Source organism: Anser cygnoides, chromosome 1 (genome assembly GCF_040182565.1).
Source record: "Anser cygnoides isolate HZ-2024a breed goose chromosome 1, Taihu_goose_T2T_genome, whole genome shotgun sequence".
NCBI classification, from domain to species: domain Eukaryota; kingdom Metazoa; phylum Chordata; class Aves; order Anseriformes; family Anatidae; genus Anser; species Anser cygnoides.
In genome coordinates, this window is record NC_089873.1 from 181,735,407 (window position 1) to 181,748,296 (window position 12,890).

At 43.3% G+C, this 12,890-nt stretch overlaps 2 protein-coding genes across 7 annotated transcripts in view; one reads left to right on the plus strand and one right to left on the minus strand.

Annotated features, from left to right (window-relative positions):
- Window positions 1-7,829, plus strand: part of COG3 (component of oligomeric golgi complex 3) — a 31,794-nt gene extending 23,965 nt beyond the window's left edge. For both annotated transcript variants that reach the window (XM_013179546.3, XM_048046926.2), the window contains 6 exons: window positions 727-815; window positions 914-1,048; window positions 2,279-2,354; window positions 3,990-4,117; window positions 4,379-4,477; window positions 5,674-7,829. In XM_013179546.3, coding sequence (XP_013035000.3) covers window positions 727-815; window positions 914-1,048; window positions 2,279-2,354; window positions 3,990-4,117; window positions 4,379-4,477; window positions 5,674-5,703 — 557 coding nt within the window. In that variant the 3' untranslated portion in view covers window positions 5,704-7,829. The remainder of the gene's footprint in view (window positions 1-726; window positions 816-913; window positions 1,049-2,278; window positions 2,355-3,989; window positions 4,118-4,378; window positions 4,478-5,673) is intronic.
- A 1,110-nt stretch (window positions 7,830-8,939) lies between these two features.
- ERICH6B (glutamate rich 6B) overlaps window positions 8,940-12,890 on the minus strand; it is a 30,393-nt gene continuing 26,442 nt past the window's right edge. For 2 of the 5 annotated variants that reach the window (XM_048046927.2, XM_048046929.2), the window contains exons 11-14: window positions 12,592-12,680; window positions 12,117-12,269; window positions 10,441-10,669; window positions 8,940-9,931 (exon numbers count right to left, since the gene is read on the minus strand). In XM_048046927.2, coding sequence (XP_047902884.2) covers window positions 9,809-9,931; window positions 10,441-10,669; window positions 12,117-12,269; window positions 12,592-12,680 — 594 coding nt within the window. In that variant the 3' untranslated portion in view covers window positions 8,940-9,808. Of the gene's footprint in view, window positions 9,932-10,440; window positions 12,270-12,591; window positions 12,681-12,890 lie in introns of those variants that run through there. The other 3 variants (XM_066988551.1, XM_066988561.1, XM_066988553.1) reach the window with 3 other exon arrangements.

The following is a 12,890-nucleotide window of genomic DNA, read 5'->3' on the forward strand; positions in this document are numbered from 1 at the left end:
TGTTTTATACAGCAACAGAGGCATGGAATTACTTTTGATACGAAAGAAAGCAGATGGAGGTGTAGGATGGTAAATGAATGACACTGGGGCAACAAGCTATGTGGAAACTGTATTGATGATTTTCTTTTCCCCAATTTGATTAGATTTCAGGTTGACAACATTCCCTTAATTCAATAGGAATAATTTCAGGATGGTGTGTTAATTGCAGGCATTGATGGTTTTCTTTCTTGGTACCATAAATATGAATGTATATCAATATGTTGGTGGTTTTTGTTTAGTTTTAACTAAAAAAAATAAGCACAGAGGAAAAGAGTGCCAGTTCTGAGTCGCTTTGTGCAACCATGCTTGGTTTTCCCAGTTTAACTGCTTAACTACATTGCTTATGTAAAAGTCTTTCACTTGTAGATGCAGTTACAAGAGGAAAAGAGTTCACACACTTTGTGTGCTGATAGCACTACAGTTGGTATCGGTCATTTTTTAGTTTGCTATAATGTATTTATCTGTTTGAACTGCGTAACTGTTAGATCCAGGCATACTATAAATGTTTCTGTGCATTATGCATGTGTGTGTGCACATGCATGCACAGCTACTGATAGGGGGATCTGTCGTGTTACAACAATGCTAATGAGGCTTGGCCATTTTAATGAGTAAATAAGTAAATAAGGCTTTGCGTTCCTGGAGCTGAATCCCATTTACTTACAGTGTGAGTGATTTTCTGATTCACAGATGCAGCGTTTAAAATCCTGAACCCTAAAACAGTTTCAAGATTTTTTAGACTGAACAGCAACAATGCCTTGATACAGTTCTTGCTGGAGGTAATACGGAGTCTCGTTTCATTAAGAAAAAATTGGTCATAAAGCGGGTGGTGATCTTTGGCAAATAAAAAGGTGAGATTTGTTGTCTTTTGTTCAAGGGTACTCCAGAAATCAGAGAACATTATATCGACTCTAAGAAAGATGTAGATCGTCATCTGAAATCAGCTTGTGAGCAGTTTATTCAGCAGCAAACCAAACAGTTTATAGAACAGCTGGAGGAGTTCATGACAAAGGTACAAGCATGTTGTATATTTGTTAATTTAACTGAAACACTGATAGGCCAATGCAGTTAGTATTTAAATTCGTACAGGAGAAGCTGCTAGATCTCTCTGATTAGCTGAAGGTGTTGGCATTTCCCATTTTAAGACTGTGATTCCTTTTAAGTTTCAACAAGGAACTGTCAAGGCATTTTTGGAACTAATAGATTAAAGGAACAAGGCATAGTTTGTTTTTAAAAGCAACTCTTACACTCTTTTATTCAGAAGTTTTACCTGTTTCAGTGAGTTGAAATAGGTCTATGAAAGTCAGCAGGAGCTTTTCTGTTTGCAGGAAAAGCACTATCCATCCGACCTTGACTGAATATGTAACCCTTCAATAAAAATCTCAGAGAAATCTTAGTATGACAGCCATACTCTAGTATACTCTTAGCAGCCAGCTAAGTTTGCTGAAGGTTTTTATTTTCAGCATCTTTTACATCAGTGAAGTGCTTGCTGAGCAGGACTTTCCTTCCAAGTCTTGTTTTGTCAGGAATTTCTGTCACAAACTGAGGCAGGAAGATCGGGCATCCTAGAGGACAGGAACAAAAGCTGTCTTGTTACAGTACACTTTTTTTATAGAACCTATCCTAGGGCGCAGGATTCAAGACATCTTGAGAAAAGCACGCAGCGTGATCTGTTATTTCTAGAAAATGAAGCGTGATGCGGATCCATGTTGCACTAAGAAGATGTGTTTTTATAGCACAACAACTCAGAAACTGGGTCCTACAGCATTGCTGACATCAAAAATATCCCAGATGCTGGCTTTCTGAGAGTTTAGAAGATTACAATGTTAAATTTACTGATGCCTGTGATAATGGGGCGAGGGGCCAGTAACATGCCTCAAATACAGATGGTTAACTGAGATTGCTAGATTGTTGAAGTTATTCCAGTTTGGGGAGTTTGACTAACTTGAAGAAGTATAAATCCCTTTTGAGGTTTCTTTGTGTCCTTAGGTGCTGAAGCATCTTTGTAAATTTAATCCCGTTTTGAATTTTTTTTTCAAGAAGTGTTTATGATTGCAATTTTGAACTGCATTTCTGTCAAGCGTCTTCCCCTGTGTATTGTTAAGTCAGTGCATAGAAAAAAAGAGCGGGGAGATTCAGTAACTACAGTATCTAGGAGACTTGTGCAATTGTTACTTGGTCAGTATGTTGTGACTTCATCTGAAAGAAACAAACATCATTTTGTTGATTGTAATTGTTTTAGGTGGCTGCTTTAAAAACAATGGCTACTCAAGGAGGTCCCAAATACAGCCTTTCACAGCAACCTTGGGCACAACCAGGTATTTGCTTTGTTTTACTTTCATACTGCTTCAGAGATCCTTATAGGCTGATAAAGCTGTGATCATTTACTTGTTCAAGACACCCACAGGAAACTCATCAAATGGAGAAGAAAAAGGGTCTTTCCATTCACCATTTTGGTAGAGCAACATAAGCTGCATTTTATGGGGCTGGAGTGTTTCAGAGCGTCATTTGTCATACATGCATGACCTCTAAAACATAACAACGTGAAAACTTGGGCAGATTAATTTGGTTTGTGAGACCGTGACTGATTTGGAAAAATGCTAAATGCCTAAAAACTCAACCTTTCTCTTCAAAGTCCTGGCTTACGTTTTTACTTGTATGCCAGTTTAAATGTCTTAAGATACTTCTAAATCAAAAGCTGACAAACTTAAGAATATGCATTTAATTGGAACAATAGCTGAATGAATTGAGTGCTTCTCAAGCTGTGAGTGCTCTTGCATGAAAACAGCATTTTCACAAACGGATGCAGAATGTGCTTACGAAATTACTTGATCACATTGAGATGGAGCTTTTGCTTTTGTAGAAAAAAATCCGAGTCTGTATTGAAGCTTTTGTTGTCTGTAGCTGTTGTAAGTGCTTCCTTTTCAGAACTCAAATGCGAATGCTTCGTAGGAACATTTGGAATAGTTCAGATGTTCCTGGGTTGCTTTGCTGTTCGCATTACCAAGTTGAGCTTCTCGATGACACTGAGAAATCTGTTTATTCCAGTTCATACATTGAAACCTTCTGTTGCTGCATCATGTTCTTAAAATGCAAAGCCAGCCGTATTCATTCATAATTCAGTGCTGCTCCATGGTCAGACACTCTCAAGGGCTAACTTGAGCTTCTACTTAATATTTCCTGCTTCTTCAGGGGTATTTTTAATGTTTGTCTGGAGATAATTATGTGTGTAGAGGCAGATCTAAGCAGATCTTCTGTTGTTTCTTGGAGTCATTTGTGTGGGAAGCAGGAGTAAGTAGGAGAAAATTTAGGTACTGTAGAAGGAGAGGAAAAACAAACGTAGTATACTAACTTCGGGGATTTAAAGCAACAAAATGTATGTTTCCCCTGCCCTTTAAGCAAATATCTTGTAAAGCCATTAAAGTACCTAGCAATAAAGAAGGAAGGTCTTGTCTGAGAGAGGATTCCTGTCTGGTTGATTCAAAATCCAGATGACCGTGCAGCCTTTCTTCTTCCAGACACAGCATGTGGACAGTAAGGAGAATTGGTGATATGCTGTTCTGTTTACTAGCAGTATTTATTTCTGGCAGTTCCTTTTCCAGGACAGTTTTACATGGGGGTAGCCTGTGTAAAACTTTCCTACTTCTTCAGTTGGAAGGCTGCAACTCCAGGAAGCTGAGGAGTCTGTGTTCGCTGGCAGAAATGGGTTTGGGGCTTTTTTCTGCAGAGTAAGAGAGGCTGATGCCTTAAGTAGGTCCTGAGAGGCGAGCCTTGTCTGGTGTGTGGTCGTATGATGGAATGATGCTGTGCTGCCCAGTCTCCCCCCGTTTCCCCTTCAGTCCACCCCATGGTTATGATCAGTCCTAGTAAAGTGGAGATGCTGTTCAGGAATGTGGATTTCCAATTGCAGAATGATGTTCTACTTCATTAAGGATGTTTACTTTTATTTTCAGCAAAGATCAACGACATGGTCTCTTCCACTTACAAGACAATAAAAACAAAGCTGCCATCAACGTTACGAAGCATGTCCTTATACTTGTCCAATAAAGATACGGAATTCATTTTGTTCAAGCCAGTTAGGGTGAGTACTGCTGTATGTACATCAGCGTGTTTTTCTGTGGGTGTAAAACCTATCGAGAAGACCTGTGAAATCCAAAAATCTAATGGTATCTTTTAGCCTAAAAAAAAATTGTCATGTTTTCTCTTATATTCAGCCTGCATAGTATACAGTGCAGGGATGGAGGTGGGTTCTGGTACTTGTTCTGGTCAATGTTTGAGGTTAGTTCTGTGTGTATTTGTTTTTTTTTAATAATGACTTTTTTTTCCTTCTTTCCTTTAAAAGAATAACATTCAGCAAATGTTTCAGAAACTCCATGCTCTGTTAAAGGAAGAATTTAGTAATGAAGATCTCCAGATCATAGCATGTCCTTCAATGGAACAGGTATGTACCGAATATATTGAAGCTCCGTTTTATGTGACTGTCTTTTTTTTTAAACATTAACTTTTCATTTTTACTACTTTTAGTGTTCAAATTTTTTTTAAATCCTCCTTAATGCTGGCTGATTAAACTCAGGACTTTCTCTGAACTCCAGGGTCTCAAATAAAAAGGTTTTGCTCGTTTGTTTTTTATGAATATCCAGTAGAATTTTTTTTAAATTGAAGGCAGTGACTGATGTTTTTGTGGATTGGTTTGTACAACATCATGGCAGAGTCTTACCATTTTTGGGCATTGTCTTTTTGAAGAGATACCACAGATAGTGAACAAGCTTAAAAAAGTCTGCACGTGAAGTTGGTCTTGCTTTTGACAAATACAAGAAGCAGCACCTTTTACATTCAGGAAGTAGGGGAAAGAGTTTTAAGGGCTCTTTTGAAGTAAATTGTATTGGGAAAATGTCCATTTTTTTATGGAAATGGAACCCTCACATTAAGAACTTTAGTCTCAGAGATGATTGCGATTGAAAATTCTTTGTATTAGGACGCTCTGACAAAAACAAGTAGGTTTTCAAAAACCTGTCTTTGACCTTAGGGGTCCAGGGAGTGTGGATAGAATCTTGATATCAATATCATGGGCTGCCAGTATTTAAACTGATAATCAAGCTTATGCGTTAGAGGAGTTTGCCCGCAATGAACGTGGCCACAGGTTTGTATGCTAACTATCCTGGAGCGTGGAGCAGAAGTGATGCACTGGAAGGTGGGGTTGTCCTAGAGGAGTTGGCTTCTTCTAATGTTGTTTATCTGTTGATCCTGAGGATCATTTCTACGAACTGAAGTGTGTCGGAAGCAATATTGCAATTTGTGGGAAACAAGGATTGCAAAGGATCCCAAACGTGTTTCAGATATCTAAGATAGATGTTGACATTCTTTCCAGTGCACAGATTTTTATGGAGTTCCTTGACAATGCCAGAAATCATTCTAGAAATTCTAAAACAATACGTTGTGACCGCTGAAAAGACGTTTGCATTTTACAAAGCCTGTGAGTTGGGATTTGACTGGAAGTTTTGACCACTTGCATCTCTGTTCTGCTCCGTATAAGTCTCTGTGTGCTTCCATGAATTCTTGTTTAAAGGTTAAAATATGAGACATCAGATCCTGAACTTAGCTGTTCTGTCTAATGTAGGCTTTCGCTTTGTCTTCCAGGTGAACTTACTTTTGTCGATGTCCAAGTAGCCAGTGAGGCTGCTTCAAACAAACTTCAGCTGAATGTCAGACAGTGAAGGGGACGTGAAGACATTTGCTTGAAATAAATGAAGGATCCCCCCGTGCAGTCCAGCCTGCATTAAAACCCTCCAGGCTGTTTAACCCTGTTTTAGGAAAAAGTTTTAAAAAAAAAATCAGTTTTATTGATTTGTTAAAGGTCTTCCTATTTGCTGGCTTGAGAAGGGGGGGAGAAAGAAAACAAAACAAACCTTTTGCTGATCACTCTTATGGAAGCTCAGTTACTGCCTTCTCCAGATATTCTTGAAGTCCTGTTTTTTTATGTAAAATCCTTTCATACTTTAAGCTGATGAATGGAGTGAAGAGAAGCGCTTTCAAAACCACACTGGAAGTAAAGTGCAGGGAATAAAATGGGAGCGGTGGTAGGTATTTGCAAGGCTTGGAGATAAGCGCGTTGATACGACCGTTTGACTTAAGCAGGCATGCTCCAATTTTTTAACACCCCTGAGAATCCTGATAATTTACCAAGTGCGTGAACATAATTCAGAGGTTTTTAGCTGGGAAAACTTTATTTTCTACATCTGAAGCGTTTCTTGAAACACTGGATGTGCTGTTTTTTCTTGTACTCTTGTGATTAAGAGCTGCGAGGCCTGACCTGAAGTTTTATGCTCTAGCCTTACTCCATGTAAAGAATCTCGGATTCTTGGGATTTGCAATGGAAAGCTGTGCAATATAATTTCTGTTGTTTCTGAGGGAACTGCATGTTTTCAGATGCTTTACAGCAAAGCGTAGCATTGAGATTCTCAGGTACTTAGAGTTTTAGGTTAGAGGTGTTTTCTTTTTTTTGTGTATTTTTTGCCATACCCAAGATCAACTGGTGGTGTTGGATTAGTGAAAGTGGGTGCTGGGACTAGAATTTATACAGCCGCTGTGTGCTGGAGCAAATGCTAGTGGGGGCATGGAGGGGATGCCAGAAATGAATGTGTAAGCACTGTCAAATCATCGCTGTTAGCAGGGGTTAAGCATACAGATACTGGTAAACGTTGTGATGTGATCATTAGGCATTAGTTGATCCTTATTTCGGAAAGCTGAATGCTAACCACTCTGCCATTAATTGAATGAAACACTAAGAGCAGCTTTAGAGTATCTCGGTGTGTAAATCTTTATCGTGCAGCACTGCGGAAGAAAAACATGGTGAAGTACATGGCAGACTTTCAACTCACTCGTAAAAACTCTTCTGAAATTTTAATTACGGAGACACTTCCATGCACATCAGTGGTGTTTTGATTTAATGTTTTTCCTGTTATGAATCACGTGGCTGGAGACTAAAACAGCAGGATTTAAAGCTACCAAGAGAAGTGTTGCAGCAGTGGTGCTGAGGTACGTAAGTGGTACTCGTAGGACCTTACATGACTCTTTAAAATTAACTAAAGGAACTAACAAGGAAGAAAACCTGCCCTTTTTTTTTTTTTAACGTATGTAGAAACGCAGGCTGTAAAATACTGTCCAGTGCATTGTAATATATGTATATTTGTTTTTTTTACAAAGTTTTACAGAAGGATTGCATGGTCACTGTACAAAGCTGTGACGGACTCAATACATTGTACAGAAGAGATGTGAAGGGTAAACCCTTGCAGTAGTCACTCTTGTGATTTGGGTCTTTTCTCTCCTAGAATACCTAGACAGCTCTAGGTCAGCTGGCTGGAAGATTAGCAGAGCAATCAGTTTATACAGCCTGTTTGCTAAATGACCATTTGTTTAAACATGTACAGTTTCAGATATTTACGTTTACAAATAGTGTAAATACTTTCAAAAGATTAATTTAAGATGCTTTATATTATCTGACTAGAAACTTGCCGTTTTTAATTTTTTTAAATAAAAATGTTGCCTCCTATTTTGGTCAAAGAGTAAAGCTTTATTCTGTATCCCGAGGCTTGTCTGTCAAGATAACTGTAATACAGAGACGATAAACACCCTGTAAGCACAGGCAGTGAGTACATTGTTAAAAAGAAGTGTTCTTCTTTGGCAGTAAGAGAAATGACTTTATTTGGCACAGATGTATACCTGAGTGCTGAGCGTACAGCTAATTGTTGAAATAATCCCTCTTTATGGTTATAATAAAGTAAATTTGTATTTTCTTTACTGACAAATTGTATTTTCTTTACTGACAAGTGGTCTTGCGTGACTAAACGGTCTCTTTGCTTGCAATTTTATTAGGGGGAAGAAACCGTGACTGTAACAAGAACGTATTTTATCTAGTTGGCCCTTACTAAGAGTAAACTTGGGAGGTGGTGGCCGAAAGCACAATGATTATTTTATTTGATAGCTGTTCTTGTTGCCTGTTGCTTGCAGGCTTATCTACCCATCATTTCTTACTACCACAACTGTTTTTCTGGCCCTTGGTATTGTAGGAACGCATCATTCAAAGGCTCGTGGTTTGTTCACTGTAATGTCAGTGTGAGGCATCCCTTTACTCTCTGGCTTTGGCAGTGTCATCTGAATGAATTCATCTCAGGACAAACACTGCTTTCTTGTGGAATTTATCTGCTCTCTGACTGGCGCAGGCAGCAGCGTGTGACCATTGCTGCCTGGACGCTTGGAGCCTGCTAAAAAGGTTTGGCCCTTTGGGTTGTCTGTCTTGGGAAATGCAGTGAATGCCAAGGCAGTTGGCCAGGCATTTACTCGTTCTTTTTTCTCTTTCTTTGTACAACAATGACACCTGCACCATAGCTTATACTGTGCTGGGTGTTCTCCAAGCAAAAACAACAGTCTCTTCCTCGAACTGTGCCTGTTTGGTGTTGGCAAAGTGATGTGGGTAGGAAAAGGAAGAAAGTTTTTGCCACTAACAGACTTTGTGGTCATTGCAGCAAAACCCAGCCTTGTGTCTGTGAATGCTGCTTTCTCCTACCCTCACGTATTTTTTCAGTCTTGCTGAACCCTAAAACCAAGCCAAGACCCTACAGCAAATCAGGTCTTGGATATGAAGGTCTCAGAATACAATAAAAGCTCCCCGATGCACCAAGTGGATTCAGGGCATACGGAGGTCTCCATTCCTTCAAATGATCTGATGGTAAGTCCAGTGAAAGGAGTCTTTCAGCACTGCCTGTAGAAAACTTAGCCAATAAAATGTCCCGGTGAAGATAAAAGCATGGTCAAGAAGTAAGGAGTTGGGACCATCTGTTAAAATGCATGGTGTTTGAAATAAACATCTAGATATTTAAAGGGGAAAATTCTTTGATAACATCACTGGGTGCCTTTTTAATTGGGCATTTCCAGGGCATGCTTAAAGCGATGCAGTGGCACAGGGACATTTGGGCTGTTGGGTGGCAGGTGGAGTGCTCGTGTGAGGTGTCACCTCTAGGCAGCATTGCTTTTTGCTCCGGGAGGAGCAAAAACGTGCTGACTGGTCTCGTGGGGGAAGCATCGCTGCAGGCTCCGCTGTGGTGTGGTCCCCCATGTTGGTCATCTCTGTGTAAATCCTGGTATTGGCACCCGAACGGCTCATGTAAGAAAGCTTGGCTTGCTATGGCTTCTTCCTAGTTTTGTTGGGACTGTGCTACAGACTTGTTTTCTTTGCTGCTTGAAACACGAGGGGAAACTTCTAGTACGTGGGAAAGAATCAGTCCCTTTCAGTCGTGAAACTAGTGGCTTGTGGCCATGCCACCAAGCTGGAGCTGCGTACCCAGAGGCTCCTCATCTTCGCTCTGCCTTGGACTGCCCCTGCTCATCCCCGCTCAGGCAGCGTGGCTGTTAGTGCGACGAGCTCCCCACGTCCAGCGCATCAGCCGAAGGAGGGAAACCATCTCCTCCTTCAGTGATCGGTGTGGTAACATTCAGTGAAATCCCCCCGATGGAACTGCAATCCAACAAGTGTTTTCAACTGAGGTGGGCCTGGTGTTACAAGGACTCAACGTACAGGAAGGTAGGCATGGTGGGCTTGGAAAAAGGAGCTTTATTTTTCATTGCCAAGTGACTGTTTTCACCGTGATGAAGGAAAAGCAGATCTGAAGTGCTCGTGTAACCGTTTGCTGCGTGTCTTGAGGTCTTTGTTTCCGTATTTCATGCAGGTACAAGATGATGGAACACAAGGAGTGATATAGCTGGGGCACTGCCAAAGCTACTGCAAAACTGCCTCTATTTTGGAGAGCAGGCTCCTGAGCTGAATCTTTTTGGACTGCAGGAAGAGCTCCTCTTCGCTTTCTAGCCCTTTTAGCAGGTGACTTGTCTTGGGGTCTTTCAACTGCAAAGAGAGCCCGAGCAAAAAGAAGGGCATTAATGCTGAAACCCCTGGAGGCAGGCTTTGTGGAAGAGCATCGCTTCCAACCCAACCTTTCATGCTTGCCCTCATCCCAGGAGGGTCAGAGGAGGGAAACCCGAGTGGCAACAAATGCCAAAGGATTTTCGGTTGTTCCTGTCCCCAAATGCTTGTTTCACGTTAAGTGAAATGGTGTTTAGATAAAATCAGGAGCATTGTGTTTGTATTGACATTTATATTAAATGTTTTGAGAAGGAATAGTGTTTCAAAATGAATTTGAGACATGCTGTCCTCACCCTTCAGTGGCAGTGTTTCAATCTCGGCTAAATGCTTTCCTGAAGGGGAATTTCATTAAGACTCACACAGGCAGGAAATTTGCTTTTGAACGAAATGGTGACTTTTTCACCTGAAAATCTGTGACCAGACCCATGCAGCAGCCCCAGGGAAACAGGGCTTATCTCAGGTGGGCTGCTCCAGGCACAGAAAGTGCTCACCTTGAGCCGGGCCCCCACGTTGAAGTGGATGCAGTTGCTGCGGCTCGTGAACCACAGGTGAATCTGATCCTGGGACACAATTTTAAGGGTGAGGTGGCCGTTCAGTTTCACGGTGATGGGCTGGAAAGGAGGGCTGTGGACGTGGTGGCTGAGGTCGTGCCAGCTCCAGCGCTTCTGGCTCGCCCCTGCCTGGTCAAAGCAGGTTCCGGTGCAAGGGGTCAGGATGGTCCTGGGGACAAACATGGGGTGAATCCAGAGCAAACAGCTTCCCCGTCCTAAATGCTACCTCTTATCTGCGCTGTGACAAAAGTAATTATTATTGCCTTCCACGAGTCAGGGCCTGGAGCTGATCCACCATATCAGGGATGATATTTTCATAATGGTTATCCTACAAAACCCTCCTGCCCTCAGAGGGCAAAGAAAATATTTGCGCGTAGCACGGGCTGCCCCTCTTCCCATTGCTCTTCTACATGTGAGAGTTACTGGCCACGGTCGTTTCTATTTGTAAACATTTATACTAAGAGTAGGTGTCCCACAGACGGTCACGCATGTTTGTGTGCATGGCAGGTTGTGGGGAACGGCCTTGATGCAGAACAAAGGAGAGGGAAACTCTGTGTACGGGGGAACAGCCCTCATTTACAGCACACAAATACAAATCAATGCTCCCCATCTCACGACAGCCCGAGGAGGTGGCTCCAGGAGCTGGAGCAGCCCCCCAGACGTGGCACGCGGGGCCATTTTATCATTCACGTTGCGTTTTTCCTGCTGGCGTGTTAAAGAAGTTGATTCTCACCACCGCAGCAAAAGCCCAGTGTTAACTTGTGCTGCAGCTTGGAAGAAACAGCGGGAATAAACAAGAAAGCTTTTTATAAATGTATGAGTGGTCACTGGCTCGATGTTGCCCTTAATTTATGGCTGCTGGGAGGTATTGGGAGAGCTGTAATCGAGCCTGGGGCTCGTGCTGATGGGAAGCAGTCTGAAAAGCATGGTCCAGCGGGGTCAGGAGCGCCCTGGGGTGAAGGACGGGGCTAGGCTGCGGGGCGGGTGATGCTTCCGTGCTGCTGGGGATCACGGCGGTGTCGAGCCGCGAAAGCCTGGCTGCTGCGTGATGGATGAGAGACCAACGTGTCTGCAGGCGGGCGGTGGGACCTGCAGTAGTCTGATGGCAGTGTTATTACAACAGCTATTCAAAGCGATTTGTAATAGCCGGTTAGACATTTAACGCGTCCGTTCATTAGTCTCGACACGGGGAGGACTTGTAAAACTGAGATGGGATTTAATGATTTCCCCCAGTTCGTTGCTTTCAAGGGGGAAACTTTGGAGACTTGGGGAGGGGAGGCAAAAATTTGAATTCGAAGGCTCAAACAGCAGCAGCTTTTACTGAGAGCTGTCAGTCACCTCACGTTACCACTCAGACTGCATGAAATCAGCCACCTAAGTCATTCTTTATGGCGAGGAGCACGACCTGGATATGAGAAACGAACCAAAGGCAATGTGACATCAAGCTCGACAACCTCAGGTATCGCAGTGTCCCCTTGCATGCAAATTATAAGCCCATGCTTTGCTGGTGTGGTGACCTGGCGCTCCAGGAGAGAAGACACATCCTTATGTATCCCTGTGCTGTGATGGGACCGAGACACCTCCAAGGACGTGTGGCCCACCGGGCCTGCACCTACCAGATTTGTCCGTCAGGGTGGAAGCAGACCCCGTGGCCGTGGCTCCCGAAGGCAGCCCTAACGCCCAGGTACCTGCTGTCCTCCAGGATGACGTAGGTGAACCGGGCTTCCTCGGTGAACGTGATCAGAAGGGCCACGTTGCCCGACGGGTAGCTGGGAAGCGGTTAGGGAAAGACAAGCCCATCAAAAGCCCACAGAAAGCACACGTTGCAAGAAACACAATGTGGGACACAGCCTGGGGGAAATAAAATAACCCATGCCCTCCACCACCCTTCAAGCAGTCAACCTGAAGGCTATCGGCTCTGTAGGCTGTACTTCCTCTGAAGAGCAGTGCTGAGCACAGCAGTGGTGCAGCCAGCCCAAAATGCAGAGGCAGATTACCCCCAGGGAGGAGGAGAGCCACGGTGGTCCACCCAGAGGCACGACTTTCCCATGATTGCCCCCCCTCTACATGAGCTACGTTGCTGCTGGATGCTAAACCTGACCACTTCCATCTGGGAAAAGGAGAAAAAACGTCCGTCCATCGGAATAGCGTCTTCTCACGGGGCCGGGAGAACGGCAGAGCTGCAGGAGGAAAACCACGGCGGTGAGAGGCAGGTGGGGGTGCAGGGGAGCGTCGTGGGGACACCTGCCTGGGTGCACGGGGTGCGGGTGCCCGACACCACACCTTCCTCTCTCCACGCCTGTACCAACCCCAAAACATCGCGCCCTGCGCTCTCCACCTGGCCTTGATATTTCCGTTTGCTTCCTTTTTAATTAAAGCCTTTTAAATTA